General features: G+C 41.8%; 1 protein-coding gene across 2 annotated transcripts; it reads right to left on the bottom strand.

Annotated features, from left to right (window-relative positions):
* Positions 1–2406: 2406 nt before the first annotated feature.
* Positions 2407–15118, bottom strand: C1QL2 (complement C1q like 2). 2 transcript variants are annotated; one of them, XM_034423678.3, is made up of 3 exons: positions 15000–15118; positions 12481–13302; positions 2407–3485 (listed from the first exon to the last, which is right to left on the bottom strand). In XM_034423678.3, the coding sequence occupies exons 2-3, from the start codon at positions 13177–13179 to the stop codon at positions 3306–3308; spliced, it is 879 nt and encodes a 292-aa protein (XP_034279569.1). In that variant the 5' UTR covers positions 13180–13302; positions 15000–15118; the 3' UTR covers positions 2407–3305. The 2 variants fall into 2 exon arrangements, with proteins under 2 accessions (XP_034279569.1, XP_034279561.1); XM_034423670.3 differs by lacking the exon at positions 15000–15118 and adding an exon at positions 13753–13881.
* Between the last annotated feature and the right edge of the window lie 6103 nt (positions 15119–21221).

Below are 21221 nucleotides of genomic sequence, written 5' to 3'. Positions count from 1 at the left end.
GGTCTCCAACCTTGGCAATTTTTAAGACTTGTGGACTTCAACTCCCAGAATTCCTCAGCCAGTTGGTTGAGGAATTCTGGGAGTTCAAGTCCACAAGTTGTTGCCAAGGTTGGAGACCCCTGCTTTAAAGGGGCCCTGAAGTCCTGACTCTTTCTCCAGGTGATGGGAGAGAAATATAAGCCTTCTAAGGAAATTATATGAATGAGTTGGCTATGTTGATCCCGAGATTATTAACCTCTTTTTTTTTTTTACCTGCGTGTGCTTTTATTGTGTTTTTATTGTGTGAACGACTAAAGAATCATTATGAGTTGGGTGGCCTTATCAGTGGTGGGTTTCAAAAATGTTTACTACCGGTTCTGTGGGTGTGGCTTGGTATGGCTTGGTGGGCGTGGCTTGGTGGGTGTGACAGGGGAAGGTTACTGCAAAATCCCCATTTCCTCCCAATCAGCTGGGACTTGAGAGGCAGAGAATAGATGGGGGCGGGGCCAGTCAGAATTTTTACTACCGGTTCTCTGAACTACTCAAAATTTCCGCTACGGGTTCTCCAGAACTGGTCAGAACCTGCTGAAACCCACCTCTGGGCCTTATAAATCAGTAAACTAAGATCTGCTAGGAAAGCATGGGTGGGCCTGATGTTTGAGGTCCTCCTCAGCAGAATCGGATGGAAGATTCTGAAATGCAACCAGTTTACCAAGGGAAATAATGTAGTTATTTAATGCCAGTTAAAATGACCTAAAATTACCACTACAGGGTAGTCCTTGACGTACAACTGTTCATTTAGTTACGATGGCTCTGGGAAAAAAGTGGCTTATGACTGTTTTTCATACTTACGACCATTGCAGCATCCCCTTGGGCACATAGTCAAAACTCAGACGCTTGGCAACAGGCAAGTATTTATGATGGTTGCAGTGTCCCGGGATCATGGAATCACCTTCTACGACCTTTTGACATACAAAGTCAGATTCCTTTAACAACCAAGTGATTCACGTAACAACTGTGGCAAGAAAGGTTGTAAAATGGGAAGAAAACTCACTTAGCAACTGACTCACTTGGCAACCTAAATTCAGGGTTCAATTATGGTCAAGGATTTCCTGTACGGTACTACTCTTTTCTTTTTTTTCTTTTCTTTTCTTTTCTTTTTTTTGCTTTAATTTATATGCCGCCCTTCTCCGGAGACTCAGCGCGGCTTACAATGCGTTAAGCAATAGCCTTCATACTTTTGTATATTTATACAAAGTCAGTTTATTGCCCCCACAATCTGGGTCCTCATTTCAACCACCTTTGAAAGGATGGAAGGCTGAGTCAACCTTGAGCCTGGTGAGATTTGAACTTGCAGTAATTGCAAGCAGCAGAGGTTAATCTGTTAATAACAGTGCTTTAGTCCACTGTACTACAGGCTCTTCTATTTCAAGTCAGACCTTGTTTGTAGCTTGACGAGCAGACGCAGCCCAATGTGAAACAATGTGAAGTGAGGCAAAGAGTGCAACACTTTTACTTGGCTTTGTAGAAGAATTGGCCACACCACTTCATGAAGCAACTTCCAACTTTACCCCAAACACCATTGCCTCTGACGATCCCAGCTGAGTTGCCTGATCGGCAGAGGCTTTATTTAAAAGCCTCTGCTGATCAGGCAACTCAGCTGGGATCGTCAGAGCTTTTTGAAAGCATCTTTTTACCACCTCTTCACCGAAGAGGCTGTAGAAAAATATGGTTTTAAAAGTTTTTTTAAAAAAATTGGCCATGCCCACCCAGTCACATTAACCGCCCCCACCAAGCCACGCCCACAGAACCAGTAGTAACAAATTTTAGATTTCACCACTGTCTTTGATGCTTTGGGTCACACTACCAAATATGTATGCTATACAGTATACCAGTGGCCCCCAAGCTTTTGGGCATCAGGGACCAGTTCTGTGGAGAGAGGTTTTTCCATGGACCAGAGGGAGCGTGGTTTCGTGTGCTGTCTGCACCCCGCAGATGGGGCTTTGCTTGTTTGCATGGCCCAATTTCTGGCATGCCGCGCATGGTGCCACTCCAAGGACCGGGGGTTGGGGACCCCTGCTTTATAAAATTAAGGAAGCCTCGTTCCCCCTCTCCCGGCCATTCCTCTTTCCCTTCTACAACCCCACTATAGGAACACAGCAGAAAACCCTTCTCCAAAAAGATAATTTAATATGAGATTTCCTTTTTTTTTTTTCTTCATTCACGTAGAGACAGAAGATTAAACGTTGTTAACGTCATCACCCACACAAGTTTTGCATTGCACATGGGTGGATGACATAAACAATATATAAACATAAACATAAACATAAACATAATATATGTTATGTTTATATATATATAAACATATATAAACATATATACACATACATGTTCATACATATATAAAACCAAAGTGATTATGCTCACATTCCCTATATACAAAGCAGTCTAGAAACAGGAATTCTCTCCTATTCTCCAAGTAACAAAGACAAATAATAAAGTGCAAGGATTCACCCACTTTTTCTACTTTGCCTATTGTGATTTTTGCCTTGGATTCTTTCAAACGTACGTAATGTGCTAGATTGGTTTCAAGCAGAGGACTGCAATACGCAGTGATTAAAGGGGGGGTTCAGAGGTCAATCGCTTCTGAGCCACTTGTTTAATCAGAGAAGGCCTTATAACCCGATAGCAAAGCATTTGCTATGAAGCTGGAGGCTTAATCACTAAAATCTTTCCAGTAGGAGTAATGTCAGGCTTCTTGTGAATTTGGAGAGCTACATTTGAAACTTCTTGACAGGCTGATGGCCCAGACACTCCGGTTTCTGTGCGGTGCTATTTTTATAATTTAATCCATCAGCAAAAATCAGATACTGTTGAATCCCAGACTGATTTTGAAGCAAGGCTACTCACTTAAAAGGGGGTTATACAGTTTCATGACTGAATGGGTATTGGCAAAGATGCTTCTCAGACTCTCTACCTAGATCGAAGGACCATATATAAATAAGCTTTACAACCAGGGTTTTAGACTGTCCTTCTCACCACCGTGGGATTCTACGCGCACGTTTTAAATCTATGTTCCATAAGTGGACCAATCCGTGGTGCTGATTACCCTATGAATCCTTACTGACCGACTCGTCTCATCTCTTTTAGTGAGCAACAGAATACAGAGAAACACACACCAGTGGCTAGAAGGATGTCACTGTCTCTCTTTCAAATGGCAATCAAGGTACAATACAGCTTGCAATGTGACATGACCTGAAGAGCAGACCCCCAAGAGAAGGCATGGCGGGGACAAGGCAATGGATCATAGCTCGGATGCCTGGCTGTCAATCAGGATACAAAAGAAAGCCAGAGAAAGTGCTGTATTTATTGTTGTTGCCTCCGTGGGCTTTGCCTCCATCCAGTTTGACGTAGACTTCGTCTCCCGAGTCCAGGTGGAGCACTACACTGTTGCTGGCGTAGTCATAATTCTGGTCCGCATCCTGAGCAATGGCGCTGGCACGCACCTGCAAAGCACAACATGCCAAGAAGGAAGAGGGGTTCAGATCTCTGTCCTGTAAATCCCCCAAATCAGGGGTGGGCAAATGTGGCCCTTTTACAACCTGTGGACTTCAACTCCCAGAATTCCTGAGACAGCCAAGGTGGCTCAGGAATTCTGGGAGTTGAAGTCCACAGGTCATAAAGGGGTCATATTTGCCCACCCCTGCCCCAAACCATCATTGCACAGCCCCTCTTTTCTCTGTCACCAGGATTTTTATTTATAATAAAACCATAATAAAATCACCATAACATGGAGCCATAGAATTGCAATGGGATCGATGTTAGGGTTTGATATCTAAGGGAGCTCAGCTAACTATCTAACTGCTTCTGGTATGGCTGTGGTGAGATCATCCTAGGTGCCTTGAAATTTCCTGAGGGGACATTCTTGAACTATATGTGTTGTAGCTTCTTCCACTCCACCCCAGTGGCATTGCAGGCTCTCGAGCATTCCCCACTTAAAGGGCTTTGCCTTTCTAGCATGTCCTGTCCTGATTCTGTTCAGGTGGCTCCATGTCTTTTGGGGAGACTGCATTCCTGGAAGTGGTTTTGTTGGATTTGTGTGATCTGTTTGGTTGTGGCTATTGAAAGTTGTCCATCTTAATCACCCAAAGGTGCTTTTTCAAGTGGCAACTGGACTTCCTGGTTTTTCTTTGAAGGCATTTCGCTTCTCATCCAAGAAGTTTCTTCAGCTCCAGGAAGTCCAGTTGCCTCTTGAAAAAGCACCTTTGGGACAACCATGACCTGGATGACTGAGAATCTCCACAGACATTTAGCAGTGCACTTTTGGATGAACACCCTTCAAATGGTGTGGTAGTATGGAAGCATTTTAATCACCATTTCTTCATCTAGATTGTAAGACTGTGGTGTATTATTCTAAGTTGGTTTCCTAGATTTAAGCCTGGTGAGCGATAGAGAGTCTAATATTTTATGTATTAGAAGAGCTCTAGGAGCCAATGGCATATTTATTTTGCCATGGGCTCCTAGAGATGCCATTGGGATATCACTCGTTATATGCAAGTCCTGTTAAGTAAGCCCAGGGGTTCTTTTCTCCAGATGCCAATGATCAATAAGGCAGTGATATGTCCCAGCATGTCAAATTTAAAGGAAGCTCAAACAAAGCCTAAAGTGTTTGAACAACCCCCCCCCCCCAATGATTCCTAAGTTGAAAAAGAAGACAAAGTTCCAGAGCTACCCGTTTGCATCAAATTGCTTTATTCTGATCCTCCCTTGATATTAATCTCTACCTTTGTCTCCTGCTCACATCTATTTCATTTCCATCACAGCCTCCCCCCTCCTTTGACTCCTTTTTATTTTCCAGCCAACCGTTTCTTAAGTTTTGCTCCTTGTTCATTCCTATTAATAATCATCTCCATCATGCATACATATTCTTTTTTTTTCTCTTAATCAGCCTTCTGAAAAAGAACACCAAATGTGACAGTAGAAGACACACAATTTAACCTCTTCTCAGGGAAGATTTTTTTTTTCCACTTGTCCTTTTGCAACCCATCCTGGCTTTTTGTTAAAGTCTTCAATGACAAGAGATTCTCTAATTTCTCCAAGCCTTTTCTGTCTCACCTCCTTTCCCAAGATAGCTTTTTAAATCCCCTTTCCTACCTGTCTGCCTCTCCTCTTTCAGCACCATCATTTCTATCTACTACTCCATTATCTTTGGACTTTCCATCAGCTTTCCCAATTTTATCACTCAGTTAATCTGGTTTATTTTATTCTGGTAAGGTTTATTTTAAAGTTTTCTTGCCACTTTATCCAATCATCCTATTTTTGACAAAACCATAATAATGCAAAAGATGATACCCCACTTTTATGTACCTTTATGTACAACTTAGTTGTAGCTTTCACTCCTCTGAGCAAAGTTGGAGACAGATGTGCTTAGCTTTGTTTTGCTAATTCCAGGGCAACTCCTTAGTTAGCCTTTTGCTTCTTTAGTTTAAACTCTTACATTTCTTTTACAATTATACAAAATTCCAATACCATTGTAGCAGTAATAGGGTGAAAACACTTATCTTTTTAGCCTTTTCTATAACCAGCTTAATTGTGCATGAAATCAGTTGTTGGACTCCACATCCAATTGCTTTTTCTTGATCTTCTCTCTTGTGCCTTTTATTCTCCTCCTTTCTTTATAACGAGCTTCATCATTACTTTTCAGTCCCCCAAATTTCATTCTCTTCACCTCCCCGAGTGCATGTAAGCACACACCCACCATAACTAATCAATGGCTCAAGCCATTATGTGATGAATTATCTTTCCTCCCCCAAAAATTAATGCAATCTGCACCCCTAATTTCCATCATCCTGCAAAACCTAATCTAATTTAGTCTTCCTAATGCTAAAAGAAGCTATCATGAAAGTGTCATAGCACGTATCTGAATGGATTCACATAATAATCTCCAGAGGAGTCACATTTCTGTTGGGGCTAACCACATCTATATAGGACTCTGTGTTACCTAACACTTTGTGTGTGAGAGAGGGGGGGAGGGGAGAGAGAAAAGGAAAAATATGTGCCTTGATTTGTAGCAATTGCCTGGACAGGTCTATCTTGTTGTTGTTTTGACATTTTTGGAAGTTCTTGCCTTCTTCCTAGGGCTAAAACTGACTAGAACACCCAGTCTCCAAGTTTCTAGCCTAATGTCTTTAACCACTGTCCCAAACTGACTCTACTAATCATGGTCAGAAACAACTATAATTTATTAGTTGAATACAGCAGGGATTTTCCTTTTGCCTCCAGGCAACAGACAAACAGTGTATGCACAAACCTGAGTGTGAGATTTTGAGAATGAGTTTTATTTATTGGTTACACCACAATCTACACATACTCCCTACCCCGTGGGCTTTAGGGAGCTATCCATGGTACTGGAAAATAATTTGTGGGGACCTGCCAGCAAAACAAGTAAAGCCATAGAATAAACTACAGGTGTAGAGGTTTCTAGGAAAAGACTGAAAATGGTGGGAATATCTTTTTTCCTCATCCTCTATACTGAAAGGATTTGTGGGTTAAAAAAACAAGATGATGGCATTTTTCCATTTTTGGGTCAAAGAAACATGTGTACACACATGCAAAAATGTGTGTGTATTCTGTGGGTCTAATCTGTGTATACATACATGCAACACACACATACAAACAAACACACTCCATATCAAAATCTTACAGATAATAATCCAGGATATGATACTACACAAAAGGAGAAGATAGCGGCCATGGGAGAAAGAAATCTTATGACAATAAAAGTCAGATTGGTAAAGTTCATCAAGAAGCACTAAAATTGTTACAATCAGCATTTTTAGGGTCTCCCATGACTAAGAGATAATGTTTTATTTTTAAAAATATAAAACAGAGACTATTATGACAACATTAGCAGAGCCCTACTGGACTATGTAAGAGACCATTCAACTAGTGCAACAATATTTTTATTCTTTGTTCATAATCTTAGCAACTACAGTGGAGAGGTATATTGCTCTCATACTATTTATCCAAATGGGCATGATGGTTGATATTTATTGATATCTGTATGCACCCTGATTTCACTGTAATTCCATTACAAAACTTGTGGCCATCAACACACAAATCCAGAAATTAATGTTTAAACCCACAAAAATATTAAAAATGTTCTAGGAAATCAATTCTTGGTAGGCCAAAAGAAGATACTGGCTGAGCTCAGGCTTTCAACTGAAGTGACAGTCCCTGGCATGGAGAGAAAATAATTACTTCCCTTTCCGCCTATAGCATACAATAATATAGAGAATGTCTTCCCCTTCCTCCCAAGTCTATGCTTTCTTTCCTTCAGTTCTATTCTGGAGTCCAAAAATTGGATTCAGGATAGAAAACTCATTAAAGAAAAGCCTGGCCTTGAATGATGAACTCCAGGCCAACATCATCATCATCATCATCATCATCATCATCATCATCATCATCATCATCATGCAATTAGAGCTTGACAAAGTCAAATTTAGTGTTTCTATCACAGAAAGGAATCCCAGAGAAAAAGAGAAGTAAACCTAAAATTCTAATAATCGGTAATAGTGATTCCCTGTCTAATTTGGCTAGTGGCTATGTAATGTACAGAGCACAAGTTTATATAGTTGCATCACATGATAAAGGGTTACTTTACTTTATATCTAGATGTGTTTTTGTTTAACCAAAGCCGTATCAAACATTTGTATTTAATAAATAAGCAAATAAATACAATTTCAATTTACTGGAGAAATATATGGGGCCTTTTCTAAAAAGAGCAACATTGGACTTCTGGGGAAGAAATGGTGAACTGAAAATGGCTCCTTTACAAATGAGCTGAAAACTCGTTATGGAAGAGCCAACAAGCAGACCAAGCTCTTTGAAAGTCCTGTTCAAACAAGAAGATGACTTGGATCACTCACAATTCTACAGACAGTTCCTCCTCATGAGGACATTGTGGGACAGAAGCTGTAGGTGCTCTTAAGAAGTTGTGGGTTTTTAAGAACACATTGGACAACTATTTGTCTGAAATGGTGTAGGGTTTCCTGCTTGAGCAAGGGTTGGACTAGAAGACCTCCAAGTTCTTTTCCAACTCTGATATTCTTTTATTCTGACAGATGTCTCCCATGGTTTTAGAGCTCTTGGAGACAACAGAACACCATCTCCACCCAAATTGTGGTCAGAGTCTTAATGGACCCTGGGTTACATATTTCCTTTCTAATCATTTTTGGAATTGATTATTCATTGTTTTTCATATATTAGGAATCTTTGTAACGACAAGTTTTCATAACACTAGGTGAATTTCTTTCAGTCCTTAGTGAAAGCTTTAAATGCAAGTTTCAGGACTTTAAAAAAAAAAACAGCATGAGTGTGATTAAAACTTTGATTTTTGGAAAGTGAAGAACTGACTAAGGATCCAGATGGATTTGGAAGGATTTCTTTTGAAATTAAATATAACAATGTATATTGCATCCAATTTTCCACAATGTAAAAAAGATGTTGAGACTCTAGAAAGAGTGCAGAGAAGAGCAACAAAGATGATTAGGGGACTCAAGGATAAAACATATAAAGAACGGTTGCTGGAACTGGATATGTCTAGTCTTATGAAAAGAAGGACTAGGGGAGACATGATAGCAGTGTTCCTATATCTCAGGGGCTGCCAAAAAGAAGAGGGAGTCAAACTATTCTCCAAAACACCTGAGGATAGAACAAGAAGCAATGGGTGGAAACTAATCAAGGAGAGAAGCAACTTAGAACTAAGGAGAAATTTCCTTACAGTTAGAACAATTAATCAGTGGAACAACTTGCCTCCAGAAGTTGTGAATGTTTCAACACTGGACGTTTTAAAGAAGAGATTAGATAATCATTTGTCTGAAGTGGTGTAGGGTTTCCTGCCTAAGCAGGGGGTTGGACTAGAAGACCTCCAAGGTCCCTTCCAACTGTTATTCTATTCTATTCTAATCCTTCCTATGGGGAATTGCTGTTGTTTTCAATTCTAACACACACACAAAAGAATGGACATTGAAGGTTGGAACTGAAGATTACATTTAAAGGAAAAGAACACTTAAATTTGATTTACTAATGCCCAGCAAAACAAGATTATTTAACATTGGAGGATATTTGTGAACAATGGAACAAAAAGTTCATTTTAAGAGTGTCTGCCACTATAGATAGATTATAATGGAAGATGATATGGAAGAACTATTTTTGAAGGTAGATTTAAAAATGACAGACTACAAGAAATATATGAAAAGTTTCTACACAGGATAAGCAAATGAAACAAACTAATGTCATAGTAATTAAAAGGGAGATATACAAATAACAAACCAAAAGGATAACTTTTCCATATTGGATTTACCAAAAAGACTTGTTAAATTTTTAAAGAATTTTATGAGATGTATAAAGAAAAAAATTAAAAGAAATAAAATTCAAGGATATTATTTGAAGTTATTAAATATTATGTTCTTTAAAATTAAAAGGAAGGAATTATAGTTGGTTTATTTGCTCAAGGTTAAAATAGATATGTTGGTCTCTCTGGTACTCTTCAGTCGTCTTTTGCTGACATCAGAACTGAACAAAAAAGCTTTAAGGGTTTGTTTATGAGATATTGGAGAAGAGATAATTTGTGGTATTTTAAGAGAAGGTGGTAAGTTGTTAACATTGTTTATACTGTGATGAAGGGGGAATAATTTCTTTATATATTTATTTTCTTTTTCTTCACTATATATTCCTATTTTTTTCTTTTAATTCTATTTTTTTCTGCACTTCCTAATTTTTCTTTTTAATTCTTTTTGTTTTTCAGTTTGCATCTTTAGTTGTAATTATTGTACATGATAAAAGCGACAGAATCAGCCTGTCTCTCCACACATTATTCACCTGCACTCTTCTACAAACAGTAGTAAATGAGCCATCCATCACACTCTCTCAATTCAGCATTCTCACAGGGTTGCTGTAATGGAAGTAAAATGGAGAAACCTGTGTACTATAAGTTGCCTTGAATTACAAGAGAAAAGGCAGAATATTAAACAAATAGGGATTTGCCAACATCCCAAGATGTGGGTTTTTTTCACAACTAGGGACATGGCATAATAGAGCCATAGACATAATCATAGTTATCTTTTCAGGAACCATAAATATTACTATGTTTACATTACCATATTACTCCTAAATGTTACTACTAGAATAAGATATATCCATTAATGAATGGCTATATTTGGGGGGCAAATGTAACATCTGCTCCAGACTTTGCTGATTCTTAACTGGATATATAACTGCCTGTTAGATAAAAAAAATTGTATCTCAGGTGGCATCACGAAATATCTCACCTCCCTTCCAATCCCCACTCCCCAATCCTGCTCTCTTGCTTGTTATTGCATGCATGTCATGGATAATAAATCATAAAGTCATTGATCAAACATCCCTAAGTCTTAAGTGCCACATATTGGTAGAAAGGATTCTCTGCTAAAGGTTTTTTCCCTTCCCTGATATGAGTATGACTGCATCCCTAACTTAGTGGTAAGACCTGAACGAGCAAAGGTCTCTGTGAAAGAGCCTAAATGACTTTTTCCACTGATGAGTTCAACTGTTTTCCCTCCAGTCTCCAGTCAGCAGAAATGACATCAGCTTCAGGGTTTCAGTTGTCAGTTCCTATCCTCTATTAATGTCTCTGACTTCTCTCCAAGGTAAAGTGTGACAAAGCCTTACAGATTTTGCATATCTCGATCCTATCCTTGGACAGTGTTTGCAATGGGGGAAAGAGTACTTCATCATCGATTTGGTTAAGCCTGATTCATCATTGGGCTACAGACAAGATGAAGGCAGTGACTGCAGAATACTTCAGGGGGATAAAAGATGTTTGCCAGGGTGCGTTTGCGCCTCAGTTAGGTGCAAACAGAGAACAATCTTTTTCTCTAAATTCACAAATCTAAATGGCAGAAGTGGAAAGAGAGAGATGTGTTAATTATAATGCCATTATTTTAAAAAAAATCCTATGGTATAATGTTGGAAGAAACTTCAAATCTTTCCTAGTCCAAATCCTGATGAAGTAAGAAAGCCACTAGTACTACAATGCTCCCTCCCCCCTGCTTAAATCCCCTTAAATCTTTCTAAAATGAAGTCTCCTGGATAGGAAGGAAGTTCCTGGATAGTAAGTTAGGCACTTGCTCTCCTTGAACTGAAATTGTCCTGCCAGGTACCATCCCTCATTCCATTGGAAGGAGATCCTGACATTTAAAGATAAGAAAGGAAACTTGGCCTTCAAAAATGACATTTAGAACAGGAAGAAGGGACTAAATTATTCACCTGAAGGAAGAACAGCTGCATAGACACACACACCGTAAAAATGATTTCCTGAAAATCTAACTACATGTGACATTTAACACACAAGTACAGCCTAACAAACATTCCCCTTTCTTTTCCCTTGAGAAAAAAAGACATTATGCGGAGAGGGAAACTTGGCAATTACTAAAAAAGAATTTCAAAGGGTTTTTTTTATTTTATTTTTAACCTGGAATTACCTAGCATGGATTGTCACAAGACTCTCCAAAATTCCTGAGTTCTGGAACTCCAGTCTTTCTTTAGTCGTATGGATAATGGTCCTTAGATCCCACACCATGTTGTACATGTCAGTTCAGCCAGGGGCAAAGCTGTACAAAGTCAGTGAGCTGCAACCAGTTTTAAAATCTAAGAAAGGATGCTTTGGTCTCGGTAGACCTTATTAGCAAAAGATAATTCTCAGCTTAAAATGGAAGAGGAGAGCACACAGTACTTTAAAAAGGCATTTGTGGGGATAAAACTGCAAGACTGTGGGAGCATCTGTAAATAAAGTCACCTGTAGTTCAGAAAGGTAAATGAAGAAAGAAAGTTGGTCTTTCTTTTTCAATTGCCTTAATCTTCAAATTATGGGAAGCAACATTGTGAACGCTTAAGATCTGGGTTCACCTTTTAGTTCATTGGTGATTTGGGAGCTTCTTGAGTCAAAATCTCCCCATCAACAATGGCCAAATGTTCTACTTTTGGAATCCCATGGAGATCCCTTTAGACCAAGAGTCCTCGCAGCCTTTTCACAGATGCAAGCTAGCTTTTCAAGTATTGCAGGTTTCTTTTCTTTAATGTATTTGGGATGGGAAATGAGATTGAAAATAAGTTCTTCTGTGCTGTGTACCAAGAAGCTCCAAAGTGGATTTCATATTTCCACGTGGCTGAATTCCCCCCCCCCTTTTTTTTTTCCAAGTCAATAAATGCCCGATCTAAGGTTCAAGCTAGAGCAGGGGTCTCTCCAACCTTGACAACTTGAAGACGTGTGGACTTCAACTCCCAGAATTCCTCAGCCAGCAAAGCAATTCTGGGAATTGAAGTCCACACGTCTTCAAAGTTGCCAAGGTTGGAGATCCCTGGGCTAGAGCATCTGTCCTCGCATGCCTCCCTTTCAGCACGTGGTAACTCCACCCCGGAGCCACGCCCCAGCCCAACAGGTCTGCCTAGGGTCGCACCCACCTGGCCGTTCTTGCAGAGGTCTGCCCACATGCTGGTGCCGTCCCCGCCGCGCATGAGGATGTGGTAGGTGAAGAAGTAGATGCCGCGCACCTGGCAGGTGAACTTCCCCGTGCTGGGCTCGTAGTGGTTCCCCAAGTTGGTCACCACGTCGTCGAATTTGAGCACCTCGTAGCCCTCGTGGGGGCTCTTCAGGCCCACGTAGAAGGCGATCCTGGGGCCGCTGAAGACAGCGCTCAGGGCACCCGTTATCTCGCCTCCCGGCGGCGGGCTGCTACTGCCACTCACGCCCGACCCGGCTACTCCGACTGTAGTCGCTGCTCCGGGCGGTCCGATTCGGGACATCGATAGGCCCGGCAGTCCCGGCTTCCCCGAATCCCCCCTCTCTCCAGGGGGACCCCTCGGACCCGGAGGGCCCGGTTCCCCAGGAGGCCCCCTTGGCCCCGGCTTGCCCGGGCGCCCAGGATCGCCCTTGGGTCCCTGGAAGAAGGGCGGCAGGGGAGACGGCGGGTGGGCGCTCAGCTCCTGCAGGGCCTCCAGAGCGGCGGTGCTCCCGGGACGGCCGGAGGGTCCGGCGGCCACGCTGCTGGCGCTGTAGGGGTCGCAGATCATGCGGCAGGTGCCCATCATCTCGTAGTGAGCGCGGGTGGCGGAGGGCGCCTGCAGCAGGATGGGGATGGCGATGAGCAGGATGAGGCCCATGGCCAGGGCGAGCCCGACGGCGGCGACCAGACGCTTCCTCCTCTGCCAGAACCGGCCCACGAGCGCCAACAGGTCTTCCTCGTCAGGCGAGGGAATGGTGACTTCTTTGGACGGCGATTCTGCCTGCGGGGTGGGGAGAGGCAGAGAAAAGAAAAGCGGTCAGGGCCGGGCGAGAGAACTCTTACTTTCCAGCCCGGCTGCTCTTCATTCGACTCCCTGTAGAGCGGCAGAAGGAAAAACGAAAGAGGCGGCGGCGGTGCCGTCCATCCCTCCGGATGAGAGGAGAGCCCGGACGGGCTGACATAAAAACAGCCGAGCCGAAGCCAGCTCCCTCTTCCCCCCCCCACCCCTCCTCCTCCTCCTCCTCCTCCTCCTCCTCTTCCTCTTCCTCCTCCTCCTCCTCCTCCTCTTCCTCTCCTCCTCCTCCTCCTCCTCCTCCTCTTCCTCTCCTCCTCCTCCTCCTCCTCCTCCTCTGCCTCTCCTCCTCCTCCTCTTCTTCCTCTCCTCCTCTTCCTCTTCCTCCCCTCCTCCTCCTCCTCCTCCTCCTTCCCCGGGGTTGCGGATCCAACTCACACAGGCGCTCCCCGGACCGGTCCCAGATCCAAGCGCGCCGCGCTCCAGTTCCAGCGGACTGGCCAGCTCTCCGGCAGGCAAAGCGGCGGAACGACGCTCCAGCTCGGCCGGTTCTTTAGATCCTCCTCCCTCTCCCCCACCCCCCTCCGCCACTTTGCACGGCAGCCAGAACACCACGTTCCTCCCCTCCCCTCCGCTTCTACAAGGAGCCAACCGAAAAGAGCCCCCTTGCCTCCTCCGCCTCGCTTTGCGCTCCTCCGGGATCCCCCAGAAGTTCCCTCTACCCCCGGGAGAGGCTTCGTCCTCCCTTGACCGACGGCGAGTCGCTCATTGTCGAGTGCTTAGCGCAGCTGACGCGCCTTTCCCGTCTCTCTCCCCCATTTCGCGCCTGCCTGTCAGAGCTGGCCCAGCCACCTTCGCGGGGCACGACTCCAGTCCCGGGGAGTCCCATGGGATGGGATGGAGGGCAGACACTCCAGAGGCGCTCCCGTCAGCCTTCCCTCGCCAAGAGAACGGGAGCGCCCGGGCTGCTTGTGGGAAAGGCTCCTTCCTTCTTTCTTCTTCCTTCCTTCCTTCCTTCCTTCCTTCCTTCCTTCCTTCCTTCCTTCCTTCCTTCCTTCCTTCCTTCCTTCCTTCCTTCCTTCCTTCCTTCGCCAGTCCGAGAACTTTGGGCTTTTTCTTCTCTTTCTCTGACCTCTCTGTTAAACTACCCCCCCCCCAACTTGCATCACCTCAACCGGTTCGCTCTCTTCCTGGCGCTCTCCCGTTCCCTCTTTCTCCGGGTACCAGATAGACGGGCGGGACTTGCAAGGAGCGCATCGTCCTAAGGTTGCTTTTCTCTGAACGTCTCTCCTGGATCTCGAGGCAGATTTGCTGGGGGGGGGGGCTGTACTGGGGAGCTACGAACCTGCCCTTTGTGCCCGCGCAACGTCTCTTCTTCGCTCTACCGACTTCGACGGAGCTTATTTCCGCCTAAACCCGAGTTTACTGGCTTATTTTAGCCTCGCCTGTTGCGCAAAAACGCAGCCGGTGTGGTCAGTCTGAAGCTAGGAGCGTCGCGCCAACCCAAGAAATTGATTAATCCCCCCCCAAGCCCCCGTAGAAGCCTAACGAGGAACACCGCCTATAATCCCACACGGCTTTACCTGTAACGAAGCTTCTCTGAATCCATTGCGGCATGCGTCTGTTAAAAAAAAAAAATCGCACCCCGAGTTAAAACCAAGCGCCAAAACAATTTCAGGACTTACCAGGACTGCAGTGCCTCTGACACACGGGGACCAAGAGAGTTGAGGGAGCTCCTTAGCCAAATCTTTCTCTCCATACACCTCTGGAATAACTAATGGTCTCTCCGCATGTTTAGCAGGCCACCCCCTCAGCAGAGCAACAAGGACCAGCGTGTTTTTGTTGTGGCATGGCTTGCTCTAGGCAAAAGCCAACTTTGTGCCACAAGTGAGAAGCATGCAGCTCTTTGGGGATCTGATAGGTAGATAGATAGATAGATAGATAGATAGATAGATAGATAGATAGATAGATAGATAGATAGATAGATAGATAGATAGATAGAGATAGATAGATAAATAGATGATAGATAGATAGATGATAGATAGATAGATAGATAGATAGATAGATAGATAGATAGATAGATAGATAGATAGATAGATAGATAGATAGATAGATAGATAGATAGATAGATAGATAAACAATATCAGGAGAAGGAAATAATAAGGATCATTTGATGGTGGAGAAGCTTAGTGCTGAAGGAAGAAGAGTATGTCCCTGTTCATTCCTCCACCCCTTGTTGCTTTGGGGAATTAAATTTATTTGCTCTCTGTATCATTGCTTCCCTCCTCCCATATGTGATTAATCAGCAGCAGGCAGTTTCATTTTGCAGCATATTTTTTACAGCTGCTGCAGCAGCAGCAGTTCAACTTATAATGCAATGCAATGACAGCAATTGCTGCCAAGGATCCTCCTGGCCGTCGGGTCGGTACTCTAAAGGTCTGGTTACAATCACTTGACTTCTCTACGTGGGTGAAACAGTTTAGATCCGAGGTGTGTCAAAGTGTTCTCTGGAATTCACAGGGGCAACTTCACAGGGGCAAATAGCCTCTTGCGGCTGTGCTGAAATTGTCATGTGAAGAAGAAGTGGCCTCATAGCATGTTTCTCCATATAATTGCATGCATCCAGTCATACAATCCTATTCCAGTGCAAATAAGTTGTATAGAAAAGTTTCATGTCTCCTCCAGCTTTATTTTTACCTTTTTTTATGATTTATCACTTTGTTGCTTGTACGGTATGTACACTGAGAGTTTATACATCTTGTGTGTCTAATCACACTTGTCCAGTAAAGAAAATTCTAGTCTAGTCTAGTCCAGTCCAGTCCAGTCCACTATGCTACACTACACTCTATTCTATTCCAGACTCTGTGGACCTATCTCTTCCTTATTAATATCATAGGATGTGGAATAATGTATACATTACTTTTAATCTAATTTTAATTTTAAAAGTTATGGGGAAAATAAAAGGAGGTGTGCTGAATACGTTTGCTGCCTTGAGTTACTTTTAAAAATAATGAAGTTGGGATACAAACAAGCAAAATTACATGCAAAGTGTAACATAAGAATCCACCACTTGTTCCATTCTCTTGAAGAAAGCTGTTTTACATCTGATCCTCAGGAATTTACTAGCTTTCCAACAGGAAGAGGAACCACATGGACAAGGGATGTCCTATCACTTGGAAATATGGGAACTTAATGATTTAGTAGTTAAATTATTCAAGTTCTTCATTTTATTTTAGGTATTTATGTGACCAGCTCTTTCACTGGAAAAGTGCCCAGAATAACTTGTAAAATCATAAAGTCAGTCTCTGCTCTTGGCTTACTATCTAAGAAAACATGATTCAAAAGGGGGGGGGAGGAGAGATGGGTAGGGAAAAGAAAATAAGAAAACCAGTGGGTAATTTTATATAGGAATTATAAAATATTTGTAGTATTATGTGAGTCTGAGAATACCTTTCTAACAACACACAATCAATCCTTTTATCACAATAGCTGGAACAGAGACAAATCCATGGGAGACAACCTACAGCAGCCAAGAACTAGCCAAGATTGACCCTGCTGAGATTCCAAGAACACACAAGTTTGGACCTTGAAAATGTCAAAGTCCTGTGTCAAATGTCCAGTTGTGTCTGATGTTAGGAGGTGCTGAGCCTAAATCTGGAACTTTGTTAACTTTCACCTGAAAGGTTTGTTAGCCTTTCATCTCCGTTATTAAACTTCCCTCTTTTTATTATGTTATAAGGATAAACTATTAATTAGATTAGCATTGTATATGCTGGGTTTTTTTGGCTTTGCCAACATATTTAATATGTAAGGGCATTTAATACGACATATTTAATATTCAGAGAGCAGAGGAATCGAAACCTATTGAGTGAAGTGACCCTGATTCACAGAAACTGACTAGGCATGACAAGGCACAACCAGGCAGCAATGAGCAAACACCAGCATTTTTTCCCCGGCTTTGCTCCTTTGTATATTCAATCATAGCCAGTGCCTTGCAAAACAATTCTCCTGGGTATTTTCTCTACAATATCAAGGACTGAATATAAATGTCTCATCTGTCATTGCACACACCTCTCTCCAGGACTATAGTCTCCCTGGCTTTCCCTCGTCTCCAGGACAAGGGAACTCTTGGCTGTAGCATTTTCCAGTTGGAAAAAAATATGGTCGGGAGATTCAAAGAGACTTCAGGGAGATCCCAGCAGTAGCCTTCTTAGCGACCTCCCATTATTCTATACAGAGAAATGCAAGCGAAAGGTTCAAGCACCTGGAGAGGAAAACAGCACAGAAGCCTCTTTCTCAAGGGAAGAAACATCTGAAAAGTGGTGATTTCCACAGTATTAAACAGCCTTGAGTTGAAGATGAAGTTTACCTGATATGGTAAGAATACAGCTTACGTTCCTAATCAACAGTCAGCCAGAGAGAGGCACCCAGAAAGGCCTCCCTCCACCTTTTAATTAATTTGTAATATTCTTTTAATCATTCTTGTTCCTTGTAAGTTTTAACTTTTATATACTGTTTTTATGTTTTAATATCTTATTGTACACCACTCAGAGTGAGGGAGATGGGTGATTCCAATATGATAGCTAAATAGCTAGATAGCTAGATAACTAGATAGATAGATAGATAGATAGATAGATAGATAGATAGATAGATAGATAGATGATAGATTAGATAGATAGATAGATAGTTGATAGATAGATAGATGATAGATTAGATAGATAGATAGATAGTTGATAGATAGATAGATAGATAGATAGATAGATAGATAGATAGATAGATAGTTGATAGATAGATAGATGATAGATTAGATAGATAGATAGATAGTTGATAGATAGATGATAGATTAGATAGATAGATAGATAGTTGATAGATAGATAGATAGATAGATAGATAGATAGATAGATAGATAGATAGGCAGGCAGATCCGGAGAGATAGACAGACACACACAGAGAGAGACAGAGAGAGACAGAGAGACAGATAGAGAGATAGAGATAGATAATGATAATGATAGTACATAAATGATATATAGATAGATAAATAGAGGGAGGGAGGGAGGGAGGAATGAAGGGATGGATTAGCTAAATTGCCTGCATTTAAGATTTGTCAGGTTTCATGCCTTTAAAAAATCAAAACAGAATTCTAAATTAAGAGTAGCATTAAGAGGCATTCAAGTCTTTGAATCTCCTAGTTGATGATGAAGTTTCACAATTTCCTGTTTGTCTAAGAACTGGAAATCTTCAGTCAGATATACCCAGTGGTGGGATTCAGCCAGTTCGTACCACTTCGGGAGAACCGGTTGTTAACTTTCTGAGCAGTTTGGCAAACTGGTTGTTGGAAGAAATCATTAGGGCAGAGAACCGGTTGTTAAATTACTTGAATCCCACCACTGGATATACCTGTTCATCGATTAACTCCACCATCAACACAAACCAGATCAGATGACAAAAAGACATCTAATAATTTCGTAGCTGAATCAATTGTCATTTCCAAATGTATATAGCAATATTGCATTGTGATACAATGGGTACATTAAGTCATTTCATCACAAGTCATAGCATCTTCTGGTATCAAGAGTCATGGTGGTGCAGTGGTTAGAATGCAGTATCGCAAGCTAATTCTGCCAACTGCCAGCAGTTCGAATCCTTCTGAGGTCGATAAAATGAGGCAATACAGAGGCAATATGCTGACTCTGTAAACTGCTTAGAGAGGGCTAAACAGCATTATGAAGCGGTATATAAGTGTAAGTGTTATTGCTATCAACTTGTCATCATTGTGCTGATAAAACTGTAATGAAGACAAGCTTTAGATCATCTTATTGATGACTGGACTATGCTACAAAGTCACAAAAAAGCTTGTCTAGTCAGGAAGAGCGCTATTAAATCAAAGTCTTTGAATGCTCAAATTCTAGGTGCAATCATGACATTTTGAAACAAGATTCCTCACATTCTGCTTAAACAACATTTAGTCAAATCTCTTTTTGATGTGTCTGCCTGAGCTGCCTATGACCCACTCTTAGACAATCCTGAAAAATGGAAACAATTGATTTGCCAGATGTGAAGGGAGCAGGGGATGATGGATGGTGATGATGGGAGCACAGTTCCATTTGTCCCCATTTTTGTGCTGAAAAGAAATCAATCTGCTAATTGTTTTGATTTTTTTTTAACGATTCTAAAGGATTCCTTCTAATCAAAGGAAAGCAAAATGCCTGAAGTTTAGAGCTGGATATAAACAGCATCCAAATCCATATTTAGTTCAAGCAGAACCCTGATACAATAGAAGTTCCTTGAAAAAATAGCAGTTTCTTTTCTTATTTCTGTTAAGAGTTTCTTGCTTTGATTATCCCAATAATTTGCTGTATGAAAGTTAGCTTATATTCTGTAAAGGCATAATGTCCCCAACCCCACTTTTTATGGGTATCTGTGAACAAAAACACATTGTCTTTATTTTCCTAGTAGCACAAAAAGACTTGTTTGCAAAGGGGTTCTGGGTTCCTATTATGTCATCCTGTCCGTGTTTCCTTGGCCAATATGAAAAATTATATTCCAAGGGTTTGCTTCCAAATAATCATACATAAAATTACATTCTTCCTGAATTCCCAGGCTACAATCAGAGCACAGACAAAACCATAAAATACCAAGAAGTCCTTCTCACAGAAAATCTGCCACGACAAAGGATTGCATTAATAACAGAATGCAGTCAAAAGATCAAGGTAACAATTAAGCGGAGATGCAAAAGAAGATTTTGGGATCCTCTGAGGGCCAGAGCACACTGCATGATTTTGGAGAGAGTGTCATGGGTATTGTTAAAAAGTGGCTGCCATGGGAAAGGGCTCACAGAAAAATCTGTGCCATGGTGGCCCTTAAAAAAAGAAGGCAAGTTGTGAAGTTCATTTCCAAGAATTTAAGGAGAAGACAGAGGTGGGGTTTGAAGTCCGAAGCAATATCATCTATTTTGCATGCTTCCTACTTTGATTTTACAAAATGCTAACTGAGAAGAGAGTATAACAGAGTGACGACATTGGAAGGGATCTTGGAGCAGGAGAATCTGAGAAGAAAAGCGAGTTGACCAAGAAAATGAACATCTGGCAAAGTGATGTCTGAGCTTCAAATGTTAAAAACCAAATGCCACTTCTACAAAACATAACCCAAGAATCCCTTTCATATATATAAGGATAGCCATATCACTCCACCAGTTGGACAGAAAATATCCTCTAAAAAATCAGGATGAAGCTTTACAAGTTAGACAAAGTGGTCACATTACAACTACAGGTAGTCTTTGACTTACAACAGTTCATGTAGTGACCATTCGAAGTTACGACGGCACTGAAGAAAAAGTGGTTTATGACTTTTTTCACACTGATGACCGTTGCAGCATCCCCCCATGGTCACGTGATCAAATTCAGATGCTTGGCAACTGACTCATATTGATGTTGCAATATGCAGTTGATAGTTGCAACCTTCTGACAAGCAAAGTCAATGGGGAAACCCAATTCACTTAACCACCGTGATACTAACTTATCAATCACAGTGGTTCGCTTAACAAATGTGGCAAGAAAGGTGATTAAAAGGGGACAAAACTCACTTAACAAAATGTTTCATTTAGCATCAGAAATTTTGGGCTCAATTGCGGTCGTACGTGGAGGATTGCCTTGTATAGCAGCACTTTTGTTACCCGCTGGATTTAAATCAACAATGTTTGGAAACCAAAAAAACTTTCATTTTAGGGCTGCATTAGTAAGGCAATCATACTTTCTTTGGGGCCTGGATGACCCAGGTGAGAAACTGATTCAGTCATTTGGGAGTACCGAAAAAACATCATAAATCTCTCAGGTTTACTTTTTTGTTGTTGTTGTTGTAACCTTGAATGTGTCTAAGAGTTGGCACTCAGACCTTGCCAGAGCCTGAAA

Source organism: Pantherophis guttatus, chromosome 1 (genome assembly GCF_059756535.1).
Source record: "Pantherophis guttatus breed Tessera chromosome 1, ASM5975653v1, whole genome shotgun sequence".
Lineage (NCBI taxonomy): Eukaryota > Metazoa > Chordata > Lepidosauria > Squamata > Colubridae > Pantherophis > Pantherophis guttatus.
The sequence above is the reverse complement of the archived record's forward strand: the minus strand, read 5'-3'. Positions and strand labels throughout refer to the sequence as shown.

Excerpts from the sequence above, each read along its gene's own strand:
- C1QL2 (XM_034423678.3), bottom strand. The coding sequence starts at position 13,179 with ATGGGCCTCATCCTGCTCATCGCCATCCCCATCCTGCTGCAGGCGCCC. Across the intron at positions 3,486-12,480 it reads ACCTCTGCAAGAACGGCCAG|GTGCGTGCCAGCGCCATTGC; the intron begins GTGGGTGCGACC and ends TGTGCTTTGCAG.